The sequence below is a fragment of the Harpia harpyja genome, chromosome 5 (genome assembly GCF_026419915.1).
Source record: "Harpia harpyja isolate bHarHar1 chromosome 5, bHarHar1 primary haplotype, whole genome shotgun sequence".
NCBI lineage: Eukaryota > Metazoa > Chordata > Aves > Accipitriformes > Accipitridae > Harpia > Harpia harpyja.
In genome coordinates this window covers 41579905-41604225 of record NC_068944.1, presented here as the reverse complement: position 1 = coordinate 41604225, position 24321 = coordinate 41579905, and the positions used below count along the sequence as shown (strand labels likewise).

The 24321-nt window shown below is 38.1% G+C and overlaps 1 protein-coding gene across 1 annotated transcript in view; it reads left to right on the top strand.

The window, feature by feature from the left end:
• The window catches only part of ARFGEF1 (ADP ribosylation factor guanine nucleotide exchange factor 1), a 103412-nt gene that overhangs the window by 9998 nt on the left and 69093 nt on the right, over positions 1-24321 (top strand). Inside the window, exon 2 of the mRNA XM_052786783.1 lies at positions 23307-23337. Within this exon, the coding sequence (XP_052642743.1) occupies positions 23307-23337 (31 nt within the window). The remainder of the gene's footprint in view (positions 1-23306; positions 23338-24321) is intronic.

Below are 24321 nucleotides of genomic sequence, written 5' to 3'. Positions count from 1 at the left end.
AGAAACTGGGGAGAAGATATTTTTAGACTTTCAATTTGAGATAAAAATGTTGGGGTTTACTAGAGGTGTTAAATAGTATTTTATAGTACAGGACTCAGCTGTCCAGTTGAATAGTATGAGGTACACTTACAAAGTTTCAGATCTGTAAATTAAATACAAGCAGTGTGGCACTGGTTTGATTTCTTTGGTAGCTTCCCATCATATTTTAATTTTAAAACTGTGCTACAAATTAACACAGATATACATGCACAAAACAGTGTACTTTTAATGCAGATAATAAGCATAAACTAATGGGAATGCCCTTTCAAATGAAGATTTTTTTGCAAAGGTGTGGTTCTGTTGTGGTTAAAACTAAGACACCTGTGCATGCCTGGTAAGCAACCTTGCAGGTTATAACAGTGTGTATAAAGGTCTGGGTGGTACTATTGCATGGACTGAGTGCAGCAGCTGGCATAAAATCACATTATTTTTTCTGCAACTCAGGAAAGCTGGAAAATGCAGAGTCTTAACTTGGTTCGCTTCATTTGGCTAATGGACTGTGACGTCTGCAAGAATGCTGTACTGGATCTTGTGCAGTGTATGGGAAAGTGGATAGGAATAAATTAACCTCTATTTTCATTATCCTGAAATGGAAACAGAGCTTTATAACTGCTGTAAGTAAAATTGCTAGAATAGGACAGCTGCATTTGCATGGAAGTTTGAAAGCTAGATAAAGACTGCCTAAGTGCCTGAGAAGTATGATTAAAATTTTCTTCACCTGCAGTGAAATGAGACACTTAGATGTTTTCCACTTGTGATTCAAGACATGACACTTTATTTTGTGTGATTATGTGTGCATAATTATGTATATTAAATAGATCTTGAATGCTTAAAAATTTTGCGGTAAAGAGAAATAGTTTTCTTCTTTAAAATTGTATCTAACACTGTGGGGAAAATAGACTGCGATGGTTAGCAATGTTTGGAGGAGCTTTAGTTTTGTGTCTTAGATGCAGAATGGAAGAGAAGAGGAGCTAAGTTGGACCTCCATCCCTGAGTCTTATGTTGTATTGTAAAGCTTGAAACAATATTCTGCATTCAAATTATTAACAGTCTTTTTACATTGAAGGAAAAGCAGCACATAGACCATTCTTTCCTTGATAGCCTCCTTTTCACATGAAAGCAGAAGCTGCTGTCTGTCTGCTTGGTTGCTCTCCAGGCCTTTCAGTGATGAACTTGAGGGAGGTGGCATGGCACCAAGACATTTCCTACCTCTGCCCTTTGGGTGATTGTTTCTTTTATGCTTCTGTGTAGGAGTTCACTTTAATAACATCCCCAACATCCCCCTCCAAACCAAAAATCCTGCTTTGCCCCTGCCCAAAGCTGCTCTCTGAAACTGGACCAGAAGGAGTGCTGGGTCAGGGTGAAATACTCTCACAAGGAAAGGAAGGGTTTTAAATTTCTTTTTTTAAAGAACAATAAAGTGTAATTTTGAGGACTTTTTAAAACAAAGTTAGAGATTCTTTTACTATCTATTGCCAATATCTATAAAACTTAAAAGGATGTGTGTAACTTTAGAGGTTTATTTTCGTATGCAGCTTGTAGCTGTGGCAGTACATGCACTAATGATTCATAACTCTAACTTATGCAAATGTGTTCTACCTCCGTAGGGGTAGAAATGGCCAAAATAGTTTTATATACCAATGACTTAAATAAAATTAATAATAATAAAGCCTTGAATAGTACAGATTAGATGTAGTCTAATAGATGCCTGATGAGCACTGGCTGGTAGTGGAAGATGTTTGCATTTGATCACAAATAGATTGCCTAGAAATAGCCACAGAGTTATGTGCTGGCTTCTGAAATATGAAGAAACTTCCATTATTTTGATAACAACAAGTAGTTAGAAAGACCATCTTTTATAACAGAGAAGGTGATTTTGAAAGTTCTTTCGCTGTTGTGGTTTATAACAGCATTTATTTAATCATGTGTCCTCAAATGCTCTTAAAGAACAAGTAGGAGGGGCACAATCTCAGTGCAGTGGGAAGTTAAGTAATTACTATTAAATAACAGTTGTATGTATATATAAACCATTTGTGTGGTCAATGTACACTTTTTCATAGTAGTTTATTATGAACTATGGATCCAGTGGATCCAGAAAATACTGAACTGAATACCTTAATTGTCTTGTTCTTCACAGCTTTTGGTAACGAATGGTAAAGGAACCACTTCCTTGTAATACTGTGCAACATGGGTGGAGTTAACAATATTGTGTAGTGGTGACCTTTTTAAGTAGTCTTCCACTTGCCTTCTGATCAGCATCTGAGAAAAGAAAGAGTAGTTGTCATATGAGTAGTTGTCTTAATTTAAGCAGTCCAAACTTTCAAAAATACTTTTTTTGGATGTAAATAAAAGATAGGGCGTAGAAAATAAAGGTTTCATTGTATTAATAATTTAATGCATATGTGCTGTACTGAAGGTGGCCACACTGGAGCTTTCAGAGTACTCTAATAGTCGTATTCTTACTACTTCTGTTCATTCAAACATCCTAGTCTGAGCTGCTTCCTATATCAGAATTTAATGAAGAAATTGGGACTTCAATAACAGTGTGATCAATTTGAAAGCTTCATTTGAAAGATCTCACATCAGGACTTCTGATTTAAAGTTTGAGCTTTCTATTACAAATATAGATTTTTGTTTGAGTGAAAATTACAAAGTTGATATGGTTATAACCCTTTTGGGGGGCATACCATAGACATAAAAGTAAACTTAAGTCCATACTTTTTTGTTACCCAATTTTTTTTTTTCTCTGTCAAATGTAGCTTCATGAATTTTATAGACAATCATTAAATTGTAGTCTCCTGGCTATCTTCTTCTATCTGGAAAAGAGGATGATTTTCTCATGATTCAGAGCTACGGCAAGAGCATAATGCTTTTTTTTAATTAGAAGGTTACCAGTAGTATAATTCATGAACAGACTTACATGTGACCTTTAAAGTTTTAGGGCTTGAATGGGCAAGAGTCTTGCACTATCATGTGTTTTGCTTCTTGTTTTTTCATCCCTACTTGCAGATTGCTTTTGAAGTTACTGTAGTGAGCAGGCTACTTAGTGGGAATATGGTTGGGGTTTTTTGCCATTTCTCACGGTATCATGAACTTAGAAGAATCTTGTATTTCAGTCTGAAATAAACCTTAGTAATTTCCAACTTCTAAATTACCTTTTAAACTACCCATTTCCAAAAGGACAAAAAATAATTGCAGTCAGATATCTACAGCAAGGATGGAGGTTAAAAATAAAATGTATATTTCCCCATATTACAGAGGGATCTTTTAATTTGATTCTAGCTGTTCTTAGAACTTCACACTGCACAAGAGCTTATTGTCCTCGGTTGTATCTAGTCTTTGACAATTCACAGTACTGATTGCTTGACAAAAAGGTATATGAAACTTTCTTGTTGACATTGAAAATTTTATAGCAAATGATTGCCCGTGTCATCAGGATGATCAAAAAGCATGAAGGTTCCTTTTTTGCAGGATGTGGGAAGGGTTACTACATACATAGTCTGATCAGTTTTAACTCTGGATTTTATTAAAAAAAAAAAAAAGATTCTAGAAGTCAAAATAAACACCTAATTTGAGATAAATATGCTCACGTGCCTGGCTTAGAATAATCATCGTTATATGCCAGGATTTATTTTATTCCATGAGTCTGTTCTGTATGTATATCACACCTATTTAATATATTGTATGCTTGTGTTCATTACAGGGACAGCAGAGGTGTAATTACTTGAGTGACCTCAGTGTGTGTAATAGTAGTTTCTAGTAGCTGGTTATACTTTAAAAAGTATAGAATAAGGATGCATCATCATTGCTATGCATGTGCGCTTACTCCTGGAAAAGAAAAAAACTTTTAAGTAAAAATAAGAATGTTTGAAGGATCACATTACATGACAAAGTATTACTGAAAAGGTAGGCTGTGTGAAAAGCGGACATGCAGCTTTTGTTCATACTGCCAAATGATCCAGAAACAAGACTGAGAAACATAATGACAGTCTTGTCCTGCAGCAGCAGCCTGTCCTTGCCAGAATACATACAAAGCATTAGTAAAACATTTATTTCAGTCTTCAGTTCTCACCAACCAAGCAAATGAGCAAGTTGAACATAGTAGAAAATAACAGAGAAGTCTCAAGAAATAGTTTCATCAGTAGGTAACTATGTCAAAAACAAATGTATGCTTGTTTATGTATGAATGCCGGAAGTCTTTAAAAATGGTCAGCTGAAGTATCAGTGGTTTTAAAATGAGTATGCTGTCTTAACAGGTCAGGAATGAGGAGGGATAATCTGTGGAAAAGTCTTAATTCCATAGCATTCATTATGTAGGTATGAATGTTTAATTTTGCGGTACTTTACAGAAAGCTTAGTCATGTTAGGTAAATAAATCAACTGCATTGACAGGTAACATTCAATTAAGATGTACTGAGCAGCTTTTGAGTCCTTGAGCACTACCCAGGAATTGGTTTAAGATGTAGCAACTGAAGAGCTGGTTTGTCATAGTGAGCATTTTCATCATTGCATGCTCAAATTCAGCTTCGTAGTAGTCATGAAGAAGACTCACTAAAACACGTATTTTTTTTTATTTCAAAAAGAGTGGTACAGGTTTGAGGACACTTCGAAGGGAGCAAAATGCTTAGAGCTAAGATGGTGTTTCTTTGTCACGTGTTTTGTTAACAGAGTAAGCGTATACCAGCTATCGAGAAAAGCTGATGAAAAGCTTGTGATAAAGTTGGTATGAACAAATAGCAAAGAGGAAAACACACCCATATCTGTATGGCTTGTAAGTGATAATCACAGAACCATTTGGGGAATGTAAAGATAGTGAAGGAGGCCAAAATACATTATTTGCCTTGTTGTACATGGAAGCGGAGGAAGTTTCCTATAGTGGAATGACAAGGAATGAGTCAGAAAAAAATCCCCAATTTGAAGTTTAAACCAAAGTTCCTATTAACTCATTGGGATTAGGAGTTTTTAAAGGGCCTCTAATCTGAAATTGCTGAATTGTTTAATAGAGCTTGTAATATTAACATTTCATTGATTGCTAACAAAGGAATGGGAGGGACTAAATGTCAGTAGTGTCAGTCTTTTTTTTTTTAAAAAAACAAAACCAAAAAAAGTGGCAAGGGTATAAGGGATGGAGAAATCCTGAGAACTTCAGCTGGGCAAGTCTGAACTGTAGCAAAGAATAAAGCTGGTAGAGAACAGAATGGTTTTCTGTACTGTGGTGAGAAAGAATTGATGCAGACTTTGCAGGCAGAAAACTTACCATCACAAATCTGTAAGGCAGAGTCGATGAGTGTGTGGATAAGTGTAAGGTAATCCAATTTTAGAGTAAACCTCAACCAGGTTGCTCACTCAAGGTGCTTGAAGGTACTGAGCTGTCAAGGAGTAGATGTTCTGCTTTCCCAACCAAGAGGTAGTTCAGTTCTGGAGAGGTTCATGGTGTTTTGGGGTGAATGGTGAAGTGACAAAGGTTTACAAAAGAAAATATTTAAAAGAGTGAAAACAACCTGTTAAAGCTGGCAGTTGTGCTATACTGACTTAGTTGTTGATAAAATGGCAGCAGTTGAGTGTTGATAAATGCAAACTAATCCATATGAGTGGAGGAGGAAACTGGTCTAAATTGTGCATGCACAAACATGGGCTCTAAGTAAGACTTTTATCCATTGGAGGAGGGAGGAATTTGAGTTACTGTGAACGATTCCATCAAAATATTGATTCCCTTGTCAAAAAGACAAATATGAAAACAATAGAGAAAAAAATGAAGCTGTTACACCACTTTGTAAAGATACCATTTATTCCATGTGTAGTTCTGCTGTCTACTGCCTCCCAAAGAGACAGTGGACTTAGAAATGATGCATTGGAAGTCAACAGTGATGATTGAAAGTAGGAATGTCTTCCAGAATAGATCAAGCAGACTATGCCTCTTACTCCCTGGAGGGGAAAAAAATTAGGAAGATGGATGTAAAGGAAGTGTGTAAGATTGTAAGTAGCATAGACATGAAGAGAGAATAATTGATTGTAATTTCTCGCAATGCAGTTCCAGAGATCCTGTAAAGAACTCATCTTTTTTAAAGTAAAGCAAAAAAATATTATTTCCTGCAGCTTGTATTACACTGATCCCCAAAGTCTAAATGGTTTAAAAAGTGATGAAATGAAAATTTAGCAAGGGTTGTCAAACCTGCAGGAAGAGCCGCAGATGGCTAGATGCTGGTAGGAGGGGACTATTGCAGGATTCTTGCCCTGCTTTTATAATCTACACTTACTTAAGGATATGCTGTTGGCCACTCGTGGAAGCAAAATACAGGCTAGATATCAAGGGTTTAAGAAAAAATTGCCATTCTGTCTTTTTGTCCAATACAGTCTGGTGTTTTTAGGTTTGATTTCTGGGTTTGTTCCCCAGTTCTCAAAGTTTACATGAACTTTATTTAAAAATCAGGGATAGGGATGCTCCGTCTTTTTTGCATCTTTGGACACTGATCTGCTTACGTATTTCGTGAAACATTAATTGTCTGTCAAGCTTGATTAGTTGCCTCCATTCCTCTTTTGAAATTTACTTTCATTTAGTTCCATTATGTCTGCAGTCTGTGGTGAAATAGCTTTTGAGCTGGGTTGTGCAAAAGTTCAAAAATGTTTATGCTAAATTACCTTCTGTTTTTAATTATTTTATTTTATGTATTAAAATGCATGTTTAACTACAAAGGAAAAAGAAATTTGTTTTCTTAACTAAATGGACTGGAGCTACTGCATACAAATCCCTGTCTTATGACATGAAATGATGATGAAAGTACTGGTGTTATGGGAATGGCATCATGAACTGAAGATACACTAATTCTGGAATTAAACTTTGCATGTAGGTGTAAAAAGCTGTGTTGTATCTGAAGTAGGAAGAACAGAATGCTTGTATAACATAAGGAGAACTCAACTGCTGCAAAATATGCTGCAGCTTGATTTTCCGATTTATATTTGGTTAGGCCTTAAAAATTTGATTCATAAATAACCCAAGTACCTAAGTGAAAATATGGTATTTTTTTCTTTGAGTTTCTGTCATAATTTATGTAAATACAGCACTTTATATTTACAACTGTAATACTGTTGTGAAAATAGGAGAGTATGGGTGCTGAGGAAAAATTGAGAAACTGGCTTTGTGACTTAAATTCATGTTATCTGTCACTTGTTCTTCTGTTACTAGGTTGTTGATTCTGTCATGGCAGCATAAACCCTTGAAACAGGACTCAGTTAAAGAATAAGATGCCTAAGGTTAGGGGCTTTCACATGTATCAAATATCTTGTTGATTACATTGATCAGCTCTCTGCTGGCTTTGGAGAATGCTTGGGCAAGTCCTGAAGCACACCTCCTGGCTGGTCCGCTGCACAGACTCCTCAGCTGTTGATTGCATTGACAACTTGCACTTAAAAGAGGTCAGGCAGATAGCATGCATGAAAACACGCACGTGGAAACATCATATATATCAAACTGAATCCTACCTTGAATGCAAATGTTTGGGATGCTTTCTCAGTTGTCAATGCAAACAATTTAAAACGTTAATTATATTTTAAGAGTTAGTCAAATACTTAAGAGACTTGTTTCTGTTAAGCCTTTTATTTATCACATTGTTTGACTGCAAGTGGATGCTGAAGAGATGTTCTTGTGTAACAGAAGTATTTTGGAAATGTATGGAGTCAAGTCACAGAGAAGTCTAGATTGAACAGGACCTATGGAGATCATATGTTGAAAGCCGGGCCTTAGATTAGGTTGAGAGCCCTGTCAAGCAGTAGTGAGAGTAATTCCAACAGAGCAGACCCTACCACTTCTCTGGGCAGCCTGTTCACTGTTTAGATATTACCAAAGGTAATAAATAGGCAGCGGCATATCAGACTGTGCAGAAATTTCTCTCTTCCAGGGATGGATATGGTGGAAGAATCCAGCAATTATATTGCAGAGGGGTGAGATAATTTCTTACTATCAGGTCTTTGGTTTTTTTGAATTGGGCTGCTCTTGTTTGCCTGCTTTAAACTTAAAGGTCAGGCTTAAAGGTGATCTTCAGAAAGAAGCTCATTGTGTCCCTTCAGAAAAGTTACAAATGACAGGAATTTGTTCTGGACATATTTAATTTCAGATATGCTTTTTCAGACAGATGGAAATGATTTGATTGAAAATGCTTTCCCTATTTCGAGTTTTGTGTCTGCAAAATTTGTTTCTGCTTCTGTCATCCTTGTGTTTTGGCAGAAACTCACGCTTTTCCAAGCTGAGTATGAGGGATGTGCTTGAGTTTCTGATCTGAAAAATGAGGGAAACTAACCTACTCTGTTAAGGGCTGGGGGGGGAAGCCCAACTTGACATGAAAAGGCACAGTGTGCATTAACACAGGTTTGCCTTCTTTATAAGAAATGATTGTATGCTTCTTTCATATCTGTTAGTTTTCCCCAGAAATATCATACATAATCAATTTTTTATTCACCTGTACTCATGAGTTTCAATTCTAAATTTTCAAAATAAAAAAAGAAGACTCTATGTTGTGTTTGAGTAGGTAGGAGTACTTTTTATGAAAAGTTTATCAGGATGTCTGAAACAGTGGTGGAGGCTGGAAATGTATTAGTATTCTGACTGCAGTTTCAGTCATGACCTATCTTCTGACTCAAACTATTAGTTAAATGCTTGTGGTGTTTCCTATGTTCTGCTGGGTTAAAACTTCCTCTTCAAGTTACAGATTAGATCTAGAGAGTAAAAATCACATTATACATGGAGATACTGTGTGTGTATGCACATATGTGTATGTATATTAAAAAAAAATTGAGATATATAGTCTTAAATTTCTAGTTTCTACTATGAAGTGAAATAGCTATGTTATATTCAGTGCTCAAAGGGAAAAATATAGACCTAGATCCAAGTTAGTATCTTAAAGGTTGCAGCAGGAGAACTGAGGCTGCTTTTGACTTCTCTACATTTCAGAGGACAACATACCAAACTGCTGTGGCAAATAAGGAGTTATTGATGATTCATCCTGTCTAAACTAGGCAAACACGTTTCACAATCTTAAACAACAGAGCTACTGCTTTCCTTGTGGCTTTGACGAAGCGTAAACCCACCATGCTCAGAGAGTGTCTGCAGTCCTGCTCTTAAATGCAGTACAAGCTACGATTCTGACTGAAGCAAATACTCACTTAAACGAACTAGTGAACATTTGAGAAAATTGATAGAGAGAAGGACTGGATGTATTGAGTCTCCCCTCAATAACATCCTACCGAGAATTTCTGTCTGTCCTGATTTTTCACTCTATTTTCTGTTTGATGAATATGCTGAGAAACTGATGTATCCCATCAGTTGAATCAGGTAAACAATAGAGGGAGCGGGCGGAAGTCTGGTTATCTGGCATGAACTATTCTAGAGAAACTGGAGGAGTTCCATATTATTTCAAACCATTAAATTCTATCATCCTTCAAGGCTTACCTTCCCCTCTCCCTTAAATTTGAAACTTAATTCAATGAGTATATTCCTAACTCTTTCTAGTGGAGTTACAGGTACTTCCAGGAACTTTACACACAGAGTGCTTTGTAATGTTGGGTTGCAATGATGGAGTGGATGTAAATATCTATAAGAATTATGCCAATTATAATCCCTATTTTATGGAATTTATAATTGGTAATTAGTTTCTTTTACCTTGTTATGGGTTACTTAGACGGCAGTTATGATTCTTGGCAAGAATATTTGAAAAATCAATTACTGAGGCAGAGAAGTTGCACTTCTTTTTTTTTGGTCTCCAAAGATTTGCAGTGCTTTTTAGTCCAGCATGTTGGTATTTTCATGAGACAGTTTGTAAGAACTTTTTTGTATACTGATCTGTATACTGTATACCATTGCACCTGGTAAAATTGCTTTTTCTGTAAATTACAGTTATTCTGACCTGAATAATTGTGGCATATCCTTTGATCAAACTCTTATAGGGGGTCTGTCTCAATTTGATTGTTTCTCTGCAGAGTTTTGTCCTCTAATATTCTTTAGTAAAGAAATAAATGACCTCTCTCAACACACATTTTCATGTTTCCATGTTGAATTTAATTTTCCATTCTTTCTGTGATTCCAGTCTGTTATAATTAACACTGCATATTTTGCCAGCAGTAGCAGTAATACTGGCTAAAGCATTTGTTTTCTTCCCCATCCTACTCTTAGCCACATGGTAAAACCACTGATCCACATTTTTTAAAAAAATCTTTTAAATTTTAACTTTAAAATGTCAACATATACTTTCTTAATCCAGTGTTACTTTATTACTTTTCAACTGGTAAGATACCTCTGCAATTTTATAGCATGCATGCACAGAAAGTTGTAGTGGTGTAATATAGATAGATAATGCAGTCAGGAGGAAAGGGATGTTAAGTAGCAGAAAGGTTTGTGCCGTTTAACACATTGAACAACGTTCCAAGTTTTTCTTGTTGAGTAGTCTTTCTTTGTTCCGAGTAGTAGTTGACTCATCTGTCTGCATAGGATATATATGCTGATTACTTTCTTTGAGCAGCAAAAAATAGAAAAAAGTAATAAAAATATCTGAAGTTAGTTTACACTGTTTTCAAAACGTTGTGCTACCTGCCTCTTTGTTTGGATAGCTGTTGCTGTGTTTATATGCTGGGGTTGCAGCCTGAGAATCAGGATTTACACAACTCAGAAGAATTTTAACATAAGAGATGAGAAAGAAGGGTCAGAAAACACTATATGCATTGTGACTATGAAGAAGAATATACAGCTGCAGGCTTCCCCACCCTTACCTGATGAAGAAACATTTGTCCTTGCAAAACTTACTTAATTACAAAAAATACTAATGCTGGTGAAACATAGTGGGTAAACTTCATATGGTTTTGCAGTATATTTATTCCAGTGCATCTGTAGGCATCCACTGCAATGGGCAGTTCTGTTCCAGCTCTTCCTTCCTGAAACGTGATACACAAGAGGTGTGGCAACTTGTGATCATGCAGCTCTACAGTGAGTTGAAATCACTCACTGACCCAATGAAAACTAAAATTATTGAGCTGTTCAAACTTTGTGCTTTGGCAGTGGTTGTTTAAAGAGTTGGTTTCGGTTTTTGTGGTGGGGTTTTGGTGGTGGGGGAGGGGCTGCAGGGGTGGCTTCTGTGAGAAGCTGCTAGAAGCTTCCCCGGCTCCAAGTCAGACCTACCTCTGGCCAAGGCCGACCCAATCAGCAACGGTGGTAGTGCCTCTGGGATAATGTATTTAAGAAGGGGGAAACCTACAGCAGGGGAGGAGATTGGAATGTAAGAGAAACACCTGTGCAGACACCAAGGTCAGTGAGGAAGGAGGGGGAGGAGGTGATGCCCCTGTAGCCCATGGTGAGACGGCAGGCTGTCCCCCCAGAGCCCGTGGAGGGGAGCGGGGGAGCAGATGCCCACCTGCAGCCTGGGGAGGAGTCCACACCAGAGCAGGGGGATGCCCCCCAAGATGGCCGTGAGTCCATGGGAAAGCCTGCGCTGGAGCATTCTGTGACTGAAGGACTATGTCCTGCAGAAAGGACCCACGCTGGAGCAGTTCATGAAGAACTGCAGCCTGTGGGAAGGACTCACGTTGGAGAAGTTGATGGAGGACTGTCTCCTGTAGGAGGGTACCCATGCTGGAGCAGGGGAGGAGTGATGAGTCCTCCCCCTGAGGAGGAAGGAATGGCAGAGACAACATGTGATGAACTGACCCCAACCTCCATTCCCCGTCCCCCTGTGCTGCAACCGGGGGGAGGAAGTAGAGAAAACCGGCAGTGGAGTTGAGCCGGGAAGGAGGAAGGGGTGGGAGAAGGTGTTTTTAAGATTTGGTTTTACTTCCTTGTTTTTTATTTGATTGGTAGTAAATTAAATTGATTTTGTTTTTTCCCCAAGTTGAGTCTGGTTTTTTTCCTGTGACCATAACTGGTGAGTGTTCCCTCCCTGTCCCTGTTTGACCCACGAGCCTTTCTTTATATTTTCTCCTCCTCGTCCCACCAGGGCAGGGGGAGGAGTGAGCGAGCAGCTTCGTGGTGCTTTGTTGCCAGGAGTGTGCAAGTAAGCATGAAGAGACACACGGAATAGGAGGAACCACCTTTTTTGGTGGTCACCCTCGGTTGGATTGGATTAAAGCATATTGGAAACCTGTAGCTCTAAGCAAGATCCTTTCTATAATCTGGTTAGGTGACTACATATTTGGTAAGCAACCAAATTGCATGTATGTTAATGCACCTTTTCAGCAACTTGTGCCACCAGTTCTGAGCGTGAAACTGATATATGGGGGTAGTGGGAGGAGGTATCAAAAAAGGCTGGAACAAGGTATTTGAAAGGTATGCCCTGCCTGATTAAAATAAATTTACATGGCTAGCCTCTTCTTCTAACTGTATTTAAAGATGTAAATAAAAAGTCTATTTCTATTCTTTGATTTTTGTCCAAGTATGAGAAGTTTCTTTAGGGGGTGAAGAAAAAGTTTGGATACTGCTGGGAGTTTGCTGTAGGTTTAATAAAGGATGGAGACCCATATAATATTGAGGGGAAGCAGAGGTATTTACTGCTGCAGAAAATGAGCTTTTCAGCCACATGTTAGAATGTAAATGCTACTAATAATGACTACAATTCAGTTATCCTTGGCAATGTGTGACCTATATGTGTGTCACCCCACCTCTTCTTCCCAAGTAGTTAGTGAAGCAACTTCATAGTAGTCTCAACTTGGTTTAGCAAGTAGAAAGATTATTACAGAAAATCTAGTTATAAAACCCCATTGGATTGAATGATTCTTAATTAATTTTAAGCAGAATGAGGCCATTAGAGTAGATTTGCTAGTGATTCTCTGTTTGAAAATGTCACACCTAATGAGCTGAAGGAGCAAGTAGTAAGGTTGGCTGAGTGGAGACAGGTTGTGCATTCAAGTTTCTGAATTTACAGCAGAGTTGCATATTCCCGAATGATATTATATCGTGAGCAGGGGTGGGGAGAAGCTGTAGCTCTGTATGAATGATTGTCTAAAAACAAGAATAAATGAGAAGGTTGCTTCACAGATAAAACACCCAATAAGGACTATCAGACATACTGTCTTTTGAATTGCAGATATAAAAGAGAAACAATTCAATGGGATTTGCTGCAAACCTTTAACATATCAGAAAATATGGCATGGGAAGTAGCAACACATAATGTTCCTTATTTATATTAGCGCTCTCTTCAGAAGGATTAGTGTCATCTAAAATTGAAGCACCTCACCTGTACAAAGTTTGGATTCATGACTTTTGTTTTTTTACTTTGTGTGTATATACATGTAAGTATTTCTCTACACACTTCAAAGGTTACTACTCCATGCTTTTCTAAGCTAATGAGATATGAATTAGTTGATGAGAGGGTTTGGGGATTTTGTAGAGCACAACAAGGAGGATCTGCACAGAATTTCATCAAGAGTTGTCAGACTCAAAATGTAACTGCTGTTTGTTTGGAACGCTTCTTCTTAAATAGTATGATTAATCCGTGCTTCCTTATTTACTCCTTCAGTACCTGTAAACACAAAGTTGCAGCAGCATAATACATTGGAATGGAAAGTAAGTGGAAGTGTTCAAATATACTCTTAAGGTTGTTTTGTTTGTCTGTACAAGAATTATTTGATATTATATAAATGCTGTGTGAAGACCACAGCAGTGACTTTCTTAAATCTGCATGGAGCTTTGGTCTTTTCCGTCCATGTGCCATAGCTGTGTGAGCTGTAGTCTTGCAGGTAGAGGAAACTAAGTAGAGTGAAAGGTTAATTGACCCCAGTAAATAACAGCAGTCATAAGTAAGAACAGATGTGTAAATAAACTATAAGTGAGGGTCTATACTAAAGTCTGGGCTCAGGAATTTTGAGGGGAAATAAACACTCATGGTATTCTACAGTGGGGAGAATGTACACAGGTGAAATTCACACTTTGATACTGTATGTGCTTGCACTTGCATCTGTATTTCTTCCAATCCCATTTCTCTTTAGGTTAGCTTCCTGAATTAAAACAAAGAATAAAAACTGCACCCCTAAAGGCTCAATGCTGCTATCAGCCTTTTCTTGGACTCCCACAAATAGGATTTTTTTGTCCATCTTCGAGTCCCTCTGTTCAGGAGGATTTCAGGGAAGGGAGGAGAGATCTCTGCATGCTAGAAGGTATCATGGTGTATTGGCTTTGTGTGGCAAGGTTTTTGGTAGCGGGGGGGGGTTACAGAGGTGGCTTCTGTGAGAAGCTGCTGGAGCTTCCCCTGTGTCTGACAGAGCCAATACCAGCCAGCTCTAAGACGGACCCACCGCCGGCCAAGGCTGAGCCAATCAGCGATAGTGGTAGCGCCTCTGTGATAACATATTTAAGAAGGAAAAAACGTTGCTGGGACAGACAGAAATGGCAGCCGGAGAGAGGAGTGAGAACATGTAAGAGAAACAACCCTGCAGACACCAAGGTCAGTGAAGAAGGAGGGGGAGGAGATGCTCAAGGCGCCGGAGCAGAGATTCCCCTGCAGCCCGTGGGGAAGACCACGGTGAGGCAGGTTGTCCCCCTGCAGCCCACGGAGGTCCACGGTGGGGCAGATATCTACCTGCAGCCCGGGGAGGACCCCACACTGGAGCAGGTGGGTGCCCAAAGGAGGCTGTGACTCCATGGGAAGCCCGTGCTGGAGCAGGCTCCTGGCAGGACCTGCGGATCTGTGGAGAGAGGAGCCCACGGAGCAGGTTTTCTGGCAGGACTTGTGACCCCGTGGGGGACCCACGCTGGAGCAGTGTGCTCCTGAAGGACTGCAGTCCATGGAAGGGACCCACGCTGGAGTAGTTTGTGAAGAACCGCAGCCCGTGGGAAGGACTCACATTGGAGAAGTTCATGGAGGACTGTCTCCCACGGGAGGGACCCCATGCTGGAGCAGGGGAAGAGTGTGATGAGTCCTGCCCCTGAGGAGGATGAAGCGACAGAGATAACATGTGATGAACTGACCGTAAACCCCATTCCCCGTCCCCCTGCGCCGCTGTGGGGGGGTAGGTAGAGAATCCGGGAATGAAGTTATGCCCGGGAAGGAGGGAGGGGTGGAGGGAAGGTGTTCTGAGATTTGGTTTTATTTCTCATTACCCTACTCTGGTTGATTGGTAATAAATTAAATTAATTTTCCCCAAGTTGAGTCTGTTTTTCCCGTGACAGTAATTGGTGAGTGATCTCTCCCTGTCCTTATCTCGACCCACGAGCCCTTTGTTGTATTTTCTCTCCCCTGTCCAGCTGAAGAGGAGGGAGTGATAGAACGGCTTTGGTGGGCACCTGGCATTTAGCCAGGGTCAACCCGCCACACATGGAGAAAGCTGTTTATAGGATTTACAGGAAGACACAGTGCTATGATATGCATCTTGGGAATTCCATTGAAGGAACAATTTCAGCTTTCATAGTGAGTGGTTTCTTCTGCAGGCTACCTAAAATACTGATCATTTCAGTACTACCTTCCTATAATGAATTTGCATACACTATTACAAGTTTTAGGCAAGTCAACCTGATTTGATAATCTAGGGGAATGACAGTATTGTACTAAACTGTTTAATTATTCTATGGTAATTTGCAATCCCAGTGAGGCTTTTTATAAAGCTTTCTTTTTTTGTGTTTGCTATTTACATACACTGATACAGATTAATGTTGAAGATAGATGTATTAAAAGTTACTGAAAGTTAATTATACTGCTGCAGTTAAAGAAGAAGTGGGAGAGGGAAATACTGTAATCTGAGTTTGCTAGTTACTGTTCTCCATACATCTTCAGCACAAGAAAATATATTGAAACTGGAGTAGTTCAGAGTTTAGAAGTAGGGAGGCAGAGGCTCTGTGAGAGCAAGAAGAGTGGTCAGCTAGAAGCGTGGAGAAAATTTCTGTGCAGTGTTGTGTGCTTGACACTGTTTGTCTCTTAGCAAATCCTCAGCTTTGCGGAAGACCTGTAAGGGGTTTAGATGTTAGGAACATCTCTGGATTATCATTGTAGTGAATGCAATGGACCCCGAGTTGAAAATGGCTGTGTTTCTCCAGTTCTATTGTTTGTACTCCTTAGACCTAATTATTTTAGTTTTTATCTGAAGTCTGTTATTAGCTTTCAGGCGTTAATACTTCCTTACTTTAGCTGAATAGGCAAGAGACTTTTTCTTTTTGACACTGCTTGAAACTAATGGATAGCAGATATCAAGAAAAGAAACAAGTTTTGGATATTTATTTAGAAATATATTCTAATAACCCCTTTTGGGGTGAAACTTACTCAGCATGGTCTGCTTGGAATTTTATCTCTTTGAGGGAGAGATTGTTTTGGGGATGTTTTTTAGTCCCATCACGTTTATATGGCTTTACTACTGTGAGTTCAAACTTGGTAAATTTTTTTTAATTAAACTATCACCATATATGTAATAATCTTATTACACAGTTGGGAATATACTTAATTAAAGTTTTCTTCAAATAAATACTGAATTTCTAGTTTTATATTACTTACAGTACAGCTAACTTTATCTTACAGTTTTAAATTGACAAGTACCTTTAGATTGCTAGGTCTTTGAGGGTTTCCATATACCTTGACAGGGAGAAGGACTGTTTCAGTATAGTTAATGGTGAAAAATTTGGGATTTTTTAATCCCTTGGTTGCCACAATATTTTGTATGATATTGGAGACAGTCACTAGAATACTTGGATGCAAGGAAGCAAGCCAAGTCAATTCAAGCAAAGCCTTTAATGTTCTAATAGGATTTAACTTTTTTTTTTTTAAATATACATATCAATATAATTTAAAATCTTCTTCACTGCATGTTCCTTGGATCTCATCCACCTGCTTTGACTTGAAAGAATTGAATTCAAATTGCTTCCTCCTCACAGTAGTCTTCTATGGTGTAAGTAATGTGAGCTCCAAACATTGACATGTTTCCTTAGAGCATTTCAGCCTGTGCTGCTTTGGCTGTCTCTGCCTTCTGATTACCCAGGATGGTTACAATTCTTTAAAATGCCACTGCTTACTGTCCCGAATTCATTATATATTTAATACCCCTTTTTTTGTTGTTCTAATATCATTATGATTTTTAGTAATCTGCATATATTTTTGGCATTAAGAAGAGTTGGAAAATCCAATTATTTTCAATAATAAGTAGAAGAGTAGCTTCTTCTGCCTCTCCCCCAGTGAGCAGAGGAACAGGCGTATACATTTTGGATGTAATTTTTATAAGTAATTTTTTTTTTTCCCCAGGGAAAATCAGGATGTTTTCTGTTCCAACAGATTTAATTTCAGTTAGGTAAATAAACTTTAATTCTGATGTTTACACTGAATATTAGTTTTTAGATGTGCAGATCCTTGTAGAATTGAGAGTTGTGTGTGTGCTTCTCTCACAGGCAGTGGCAGTTGTTTGGAATACAGTATTGTGGAAACATAATACGCTTTTGTTTTTGAATACAATTCTGATGCAAGAATGGAAAAATGTACTGTGAGTTACGTATTAAATGCTTTTAAGTGTATGGGTTTTTCCTAGCATCATACTTTGTAATGAACTTGTATTTTTCCATGTTTTGGTAAATAGTTTGCCCTTTCCCAATAGCAAGTTCCATAAGAATTCTTTTCCCTGTAATCTAACGTACAACTTGATGTTGAGCTGAAAGCGTAGAATTTAGCTCTGTATACCATTCCTGAAGGTAACCATTTAGTTATCTCTTACCTGATGAGAATGTTATCCTTGACTTCTGCCGAAGTATAACTGTAGAATATTTATATGTTACATGATATTCATATTTAGGTAAGCAGATGGAAATAACTACCTAAAGATAACCTAGAGGAGTCTATTTCAGATGTAGGGGATGTTGGCATAGGATCCAAGGAAATAATCCAGTCATAAACAAATTTCAAAAGGGAATTAGAGATACCCTTCAGTGTGGTTAAGGTTTAAATCATTCTTTGAATCAGATTAGCGGGGTAAACACTGAATTAGTTCTAAGTCGCAGTTTGATCAGCATTATAGACCAGTTAAGACAGTATTGCCCACAGCACCTGCTTGACCTACTTGGCCCATTCTGACCTTGCTGATTAGGTGTTATCCTCTGTCATTACAGAGAGATTTGTTAACTTTATAGTTACAAATGAGATTAGCTGGTTATAAGGTGTTAAAGGGGGAAAAAGAAAACTGGAAACTAGTTTGCTTTTTTCATACTAGAAACTATGAGCAGTCTGAAGAGGGTAAGGAAAAATGTTCAAATGACATGCTGAAATAGTGAATTAAAGTTGGAGAGGTGAGAATGGAATTATGGATGCCTGTTGTGGTGGTTTTCCTTCAGCCAGCAGCTAAGACCCACACAGCCACTCACTGGCTGGTATCAAGGAGAGAATTGGAAGGGTAGAAGTGCGAAAACTTTGGGTTGAGGTAAAGACAGATTAATAAGAAAAAAAAAAACATGGGGGGGGGGGGGACACAACAAAGAAAAACAAAACCAAGAAAAACAAGTGATGCAAAGAAAGCAATAGGTCACCACGAGGTGACCGATGCCCAGCCAGTTCCCAGGCAACAGCAGGCAAACTTCCATCCCCGCAAGTTTTTATTGCTGAGCACGACATCATATGGTATGGGATATGCCTTTGGTCAATTGGGGTCAGCTGTCCTGGCTGTGTCCCCTCCCAACTTCTTGTGCACTCCCAGCCTGCTCACTGTCCAGGCAGTGTGAGAAGCAGAAAAGGCTTTGATGCTGTGTGAGCACTGTTCAGCAATAGCTAAAACATCCCTGTGTTATCAACACTGTTTTCAGCACAAATCTAAAACACAGCTACCATGAAGAAAATTAACTCTATCCCAGCCAAAACCAGTATACCTGTATAACAAAGGTCTTAGACCTTTTCAGAGACTTCTTTGAAATGATGATGGTCTGTACAAGTGTAGATGAAATGGAAAATTATGTTGAAACTAATGTACATGACTCATTTTACCTGCTTTGTGAAACGGTTGATGCATACCATTGTAAAACTGCAAAATAATGCATGTCTTTGATCGGCTCTATCTTCTCTGTACAAAAGCCACATATATTTCCATTAATTCTGTCATAGAGTTCTATAAAGAGGTCTTCTGGAGCTGTGTGTGAATGTGAGAGTTCAGGAGGGATTTATTTTGCTACTTCTGCTGCACTTTATTTAAGAATACTAAATATACCCCAATTCCATTTTAGGACACATCATCCTTGCAGCGCTGTAGAATAATCTGATCTATTTTCCGTAGTAGTTCTGTGTTTACGTCACAGGTAATACAGAGGAAGACTCTGGAAGCTGTAGTCCTTTTCTACAGTCCTCTTCCCCTGTTACAGCATTTTACAACCTCTCTTACTCTTCCTTCCCAAAATGAATGGTGATGGTGAGATAATAAACTTTTCCAGCTCTTGGATCCTCTCCTTTGTGTTTTTGGTTGTGTGTTTTGGAGAGAGGGAGAGCAAAACAAGGAAGCAGCCTATGTTTTCAAGCTTGGATTCATTTTCCTTTTCTAGCTAATCTTTAGTTTTGCAGGGATTACTTTTTCCTCTTTAAAAGAATGTATCAGTCAGCATTCTGGTTCATCTGTCTTTAACAGATTATTTATCTAGCATGAAAATTGTTAGTTACTTTTATTATAATCTCTTTTCTGCTGATAATACCTCTTGAATTTTTGTATGCTTACTACTGGATGTGGTTGTTACATGACCATGAAATTGTACTGTGATTAACTTGTGTTTTGGCGTGGAGAGCAGAGGGAGCAATCAGACAGTGAAGGAAATTAGGCTTTCTCTGTTCTCAAGGGTAAAAGTAAAGTTTAAGTCTGCTGTCTACTTCATTCATAGTAATAGTATCATATCATGTGCTTATCTGCCATTTAAAATATTTTAGTCTTCTAAAATAATTGATGTCGGCCACTATAAGAACCTTTCCTTTTATTTAACAAAGGTTATAAAACCTGTACTTTCACATTAACGGGCTGATGCAGTGCTGCTCAAAATGGTAGGAACATTCAATTAGATTGACACTTGCATAAGCTTTTTCCTTGTAATTTTAGTATACTTCCTTCAATTAGAAAAATTTCTATTTTCTGATATGAATTGTTGTGACCTGTTCTGAAGACAATCTCTTGTAGTATTTTAAGAAAGAACAGTGATAATTTGTTAAAATATCAGCAGCACAATGAGGGCTCTAGGCAGCTCTGGTTTGATTTTTGTATTATTTTGGTAACCTTTGCAAGTACTGTTTTAGTTTACAAAGCAGAGAATAGTTTCAGAGATAATCTGTTGTAACATCAAGATGACAGCTAGATGGGTTTGATAGATTCTTTTAGTTCAGGAATAAAATGAGTTAGTGCAAAGCAGAACCGCTGTTTCTGGTCTTTCTTTTCCTGAATGTTATTTTATGTTTGTCTGTTTGCCAGGGACTGTCTTTGTTCATGCAGTGCTTTCAGCTCAAGAAATTTGCTTAAGTATACAGTTTAACCACTGTTTTGGAACCTCTAAAGTTGACACGTCGTGATTTAACCCCAGTCAGCAGCTAAGCACCACACAGTAAGCACTGTAGCAGCTACTAGGAAGACGATTAACTCTATCCCAGCTGAAACCAGGACAACTAGGCTGTCTGAACACTAACCTACTGTCACATCTGCTTTGGGTAGTGCTGGAAGAATATTTGTGCTTAGGACATATGCTGTCTTTTACTGGAAAAATACTGTTGTTCTTGGGGAGATGGAGAGGGTGGGGAGCTGAGAACTGGCTTACTTGTACTTCCTTAAGCAATTTTCACACTAATTCAATACTCACAACTGTTTCTATTCTGAACAATGAACAAGTTCCACTATAATTTGCACCTTCCCTGCGGGGCAGTAGTTAGCCTCAGGGGCTTAGTGTTCCAGTGGCATGAAGCAGGCTGAGAAGGGCAACCAGAACTGGACATGAAGTGGAGCTTCGCATTCTGTTTTATTTATAGCAGTAGTCTGAAATAATTCTTTTTCTAGAGTTGTTTGTTTTTTTTTTTTCCCCAGCCGAAGTACAAAATAACTTGTAAATGCACAAATCTTTGTGTTGTCAATAGAGTAGTTGACTCCTGCACCTAAGTGATCTCAAGTAAAACTGTTAAATAAGCTGAAACACATTAGTTTACTAAAATCTGATAAAATTGTAAACTGAAATTTGTGTTAAAAGTTGACATTGATTGCTTTATCTTGAATTGAAATATCATCTTTCTTCATATTAAATACCATAAAATGGGTTATAATCTTGAATTACAATTTAAATATAAAACAGTAGAAATGTTTGTTAACATGACTTAAGTTCAATTTTATAACTAAGCAGTTTCTACAATTTGTATGTTAATCATTTTAAAGAAGAACTTAATATATTAAAAAAGAGGATTTAAAGTAGTTTTAGTCACTCAAACTAATTCAAGTTCAGTAAGACATGACTTCTACTTCCATGTTGGGTGTCTGCCCCCCACCTTTTTAACAACGCTACTTTTAACATCTTGTGTCATTTTACAGGCAAAATTTGTTAATTGCCGTTATTAATGGGATTGCTATCTGAGCAGAGCATTAGGATTACCTTAGTTTCTGTAGTCTACTGTGTTTCATTCTGCGTTCAGAATAGTTGTGTACTGGGTGAGAATCTGCTCAGTTTTGTTGCTTTAGTTGGAAACCTTGAACTCGGAAGCTATTTGGCAGTTTTATCTGTTGGTTAGTAATGTTGTTTGTTGGATAGACTTTAGAGCATCTCGGAGAGGAGAGTTCCTGGATGTGAATGCTAAGGTGGGAGGTAAAATAATGAAAGGTATGAAGATGATGGAAGGGAGGAAGAGAGTTTCTTCTTCTGTTGGTCTTGTCTTCAAGTGAGTAAATGTGTCAAGTGTCATAACCTGGTAGGAAGGCATATTTTGCTGAAACATTGCTAACTATAAGACTGGCTGTTGTTGTTATTGTTACTTATTGAGGAATATTGAATATCTGGTATATGGAATTGTTTTCATGTTTTGTCTGGTCCTGTGTAACACAGATTTGAACCCCTTCTGGACTAGCTGTTTCTTGGATGAACCACTGACTTGCTAACTTCTGGGTTTTACTGGAGGTAAACAGGAGCATCAGTCATATCAGAAATAAGACTTAGATTTTAGGTTGACGTGCACTTCTTATGTTCACTCTTCTTGATGTTGAGCAAGTCAATTAGTAAACATATTTGATACTACTGATTTGTGATAAAATACCAAACTTAGGAACCTGTGTTATGTAAATGAATCAGTATGACTCTGTGAAACGGTAAATGAAGGATAGGAAACAGATGAAGTGTGCTTTTGCTGTATGGGAGCTTAGTGCTTAGTTAGAAATACTTTTTTTTGTCAGAATCAATCCATGCCACTAGTTTAAAGCTTATACGCAAAAATCAAAGTAAAGTGTTGGTTTTAGTTGACGGTGGTTTTGCACGTTTGAGCAGGACTTGACGTTAGAATGGATTTCCTGAGATGATTTCTTAAAACATATAAATATATATATTCATACTTGATCCTGTACATTTTATTTCAAGAAAGTATTCCTACAACACTGGAAATCCTAGTCTTTATGGAATTTCCTATGATTTAAGTGTGCTAAATAACTAGAGAATACAGAGAAAAGTACTCTTGAAATTGAAGATGTTTCGTAAAATTAGTTTCAGTAATTTAAAATTACTTTTAAAATGTATTGTAAAAAATTACTTAGAATGTCTTGTCAACAGCATTAAACTATTAGTCCTTCTGTTTTAACATATTTTAAAGTAGTATGAAATAGAGGCACTACAGACTTTTTTTTTCCTCCCCTCTAGTCATTACTGTGGTGTCTAACACTGTTTAAAACCAGAGATAATTATTAGTCATCAAGGTTTCATGTAAGAATCAGCAATGGTGGTTTCTTTATTGGTTTTCTGTATAATCCACATTTAATAAGCAGTATATCCTTTATTGATAGATGTGTTTTCCTCATTATTTCTATATCCATGAGCTGTGAAAAGAGCTTGCCAATGGCTTGGCAGAAACATTCTTGGGATGTGGTGTTTAGCTGGCATGATGGGATGCAAATTTAAGTGTTAAGTTTTGAATATAGATTTGTAAAGTAATTTTGATAGTTTGCAAACACTGCAGGTGAAGAGTAGAAGCTCTTATGAAACTGCTTATAAACATGTATTTTCTGTTTTAAACTAATCCTGATTTCAAATATTTGCCTAAATAGTTTTGCTTTCCAAATACTCTCAGTTATTTAATTTTATATTTGTGGTTATGATACCATTTCCATAACTATGCCTTTGTTTCATTTTACAGAGGAAATAAAGGCTGAAACAGAAAAGCAAAGGTATGTGATAGTTCATCGTATTGAGTGATAGTGCTTTTAACTGCTTAAAACGTATACCATACTTATTCTGCATTGGGAGTACGGGCTCTCTCTGAAAAGGATTTTCAATATATTTTGTAAGGGTGGTGGTATCTGGAAATGTGCTTCTGTGACTGGCTGTTAACGGTACAAGGGACAGGGCCTGGGAGTAGAGACAGAAGATAGCTGGGAGGGAGCAGGCTGATATTGTCTGGCCAAGGAGGGTAGGAATGGGGATCAAGGTTAGAAAAGGTCTTTGTGGGTCGCACAGGAAGAAAGTATTGGTGGGGGGGCCTGGGCTTAAAAGGCTCTTGAAGTGGGTTCAGAGGAGTGGGAAGAGCCTGGCATGCAAATAAAAGACTTGAACTGTGAGTGAGTAAGGGGAGAAGGTTGGGATGAGGAAGTGGGAACAGGTAGAAAAAAACTAGTGTAATTTGAAAAGATAGCATCTGGAAAGGACCTTGTTAGGGAATAGGTGTAGACTTCTGGAGGCAGTCCCTCTACAAGTGAAGGTAGAAGCCAAAATTGTCATTCAACACTCTTCCACTATCAACAAATACATTTTTAAGTATTGGTAAACTGTGGAATCTATTATTAGTATTTAATGACACGTTCCACAGGATCTTCTTCCTCATTCAGTGTATGTTGCTAACCACGAGTCAAGGCTTTGTGGTGAAGACTGTTTATACCACTTGTTGAAGGAATCGGATCAGTGGGTGAAACTGATGATGAAAGTGTTCTTAGGGCTTAAGCAGATGAGTGCTGCTTGGGGACCTGCGTTCTGCCCTGTAATTGAATTTCTGGTTTAGGCAAATCATTTAAACCACAGCTGTCAAAATTGGCTGCTAATGATTTCTCCTTTGTCTCCTGCGTATTTGAGCTGAAATCTACAAGTTTTGGTTTGGAAAATGTACACACTTCTAGCTGGAAAGGAAGCCAGTGGAAACTTTGTTTCAGAAGATGTGA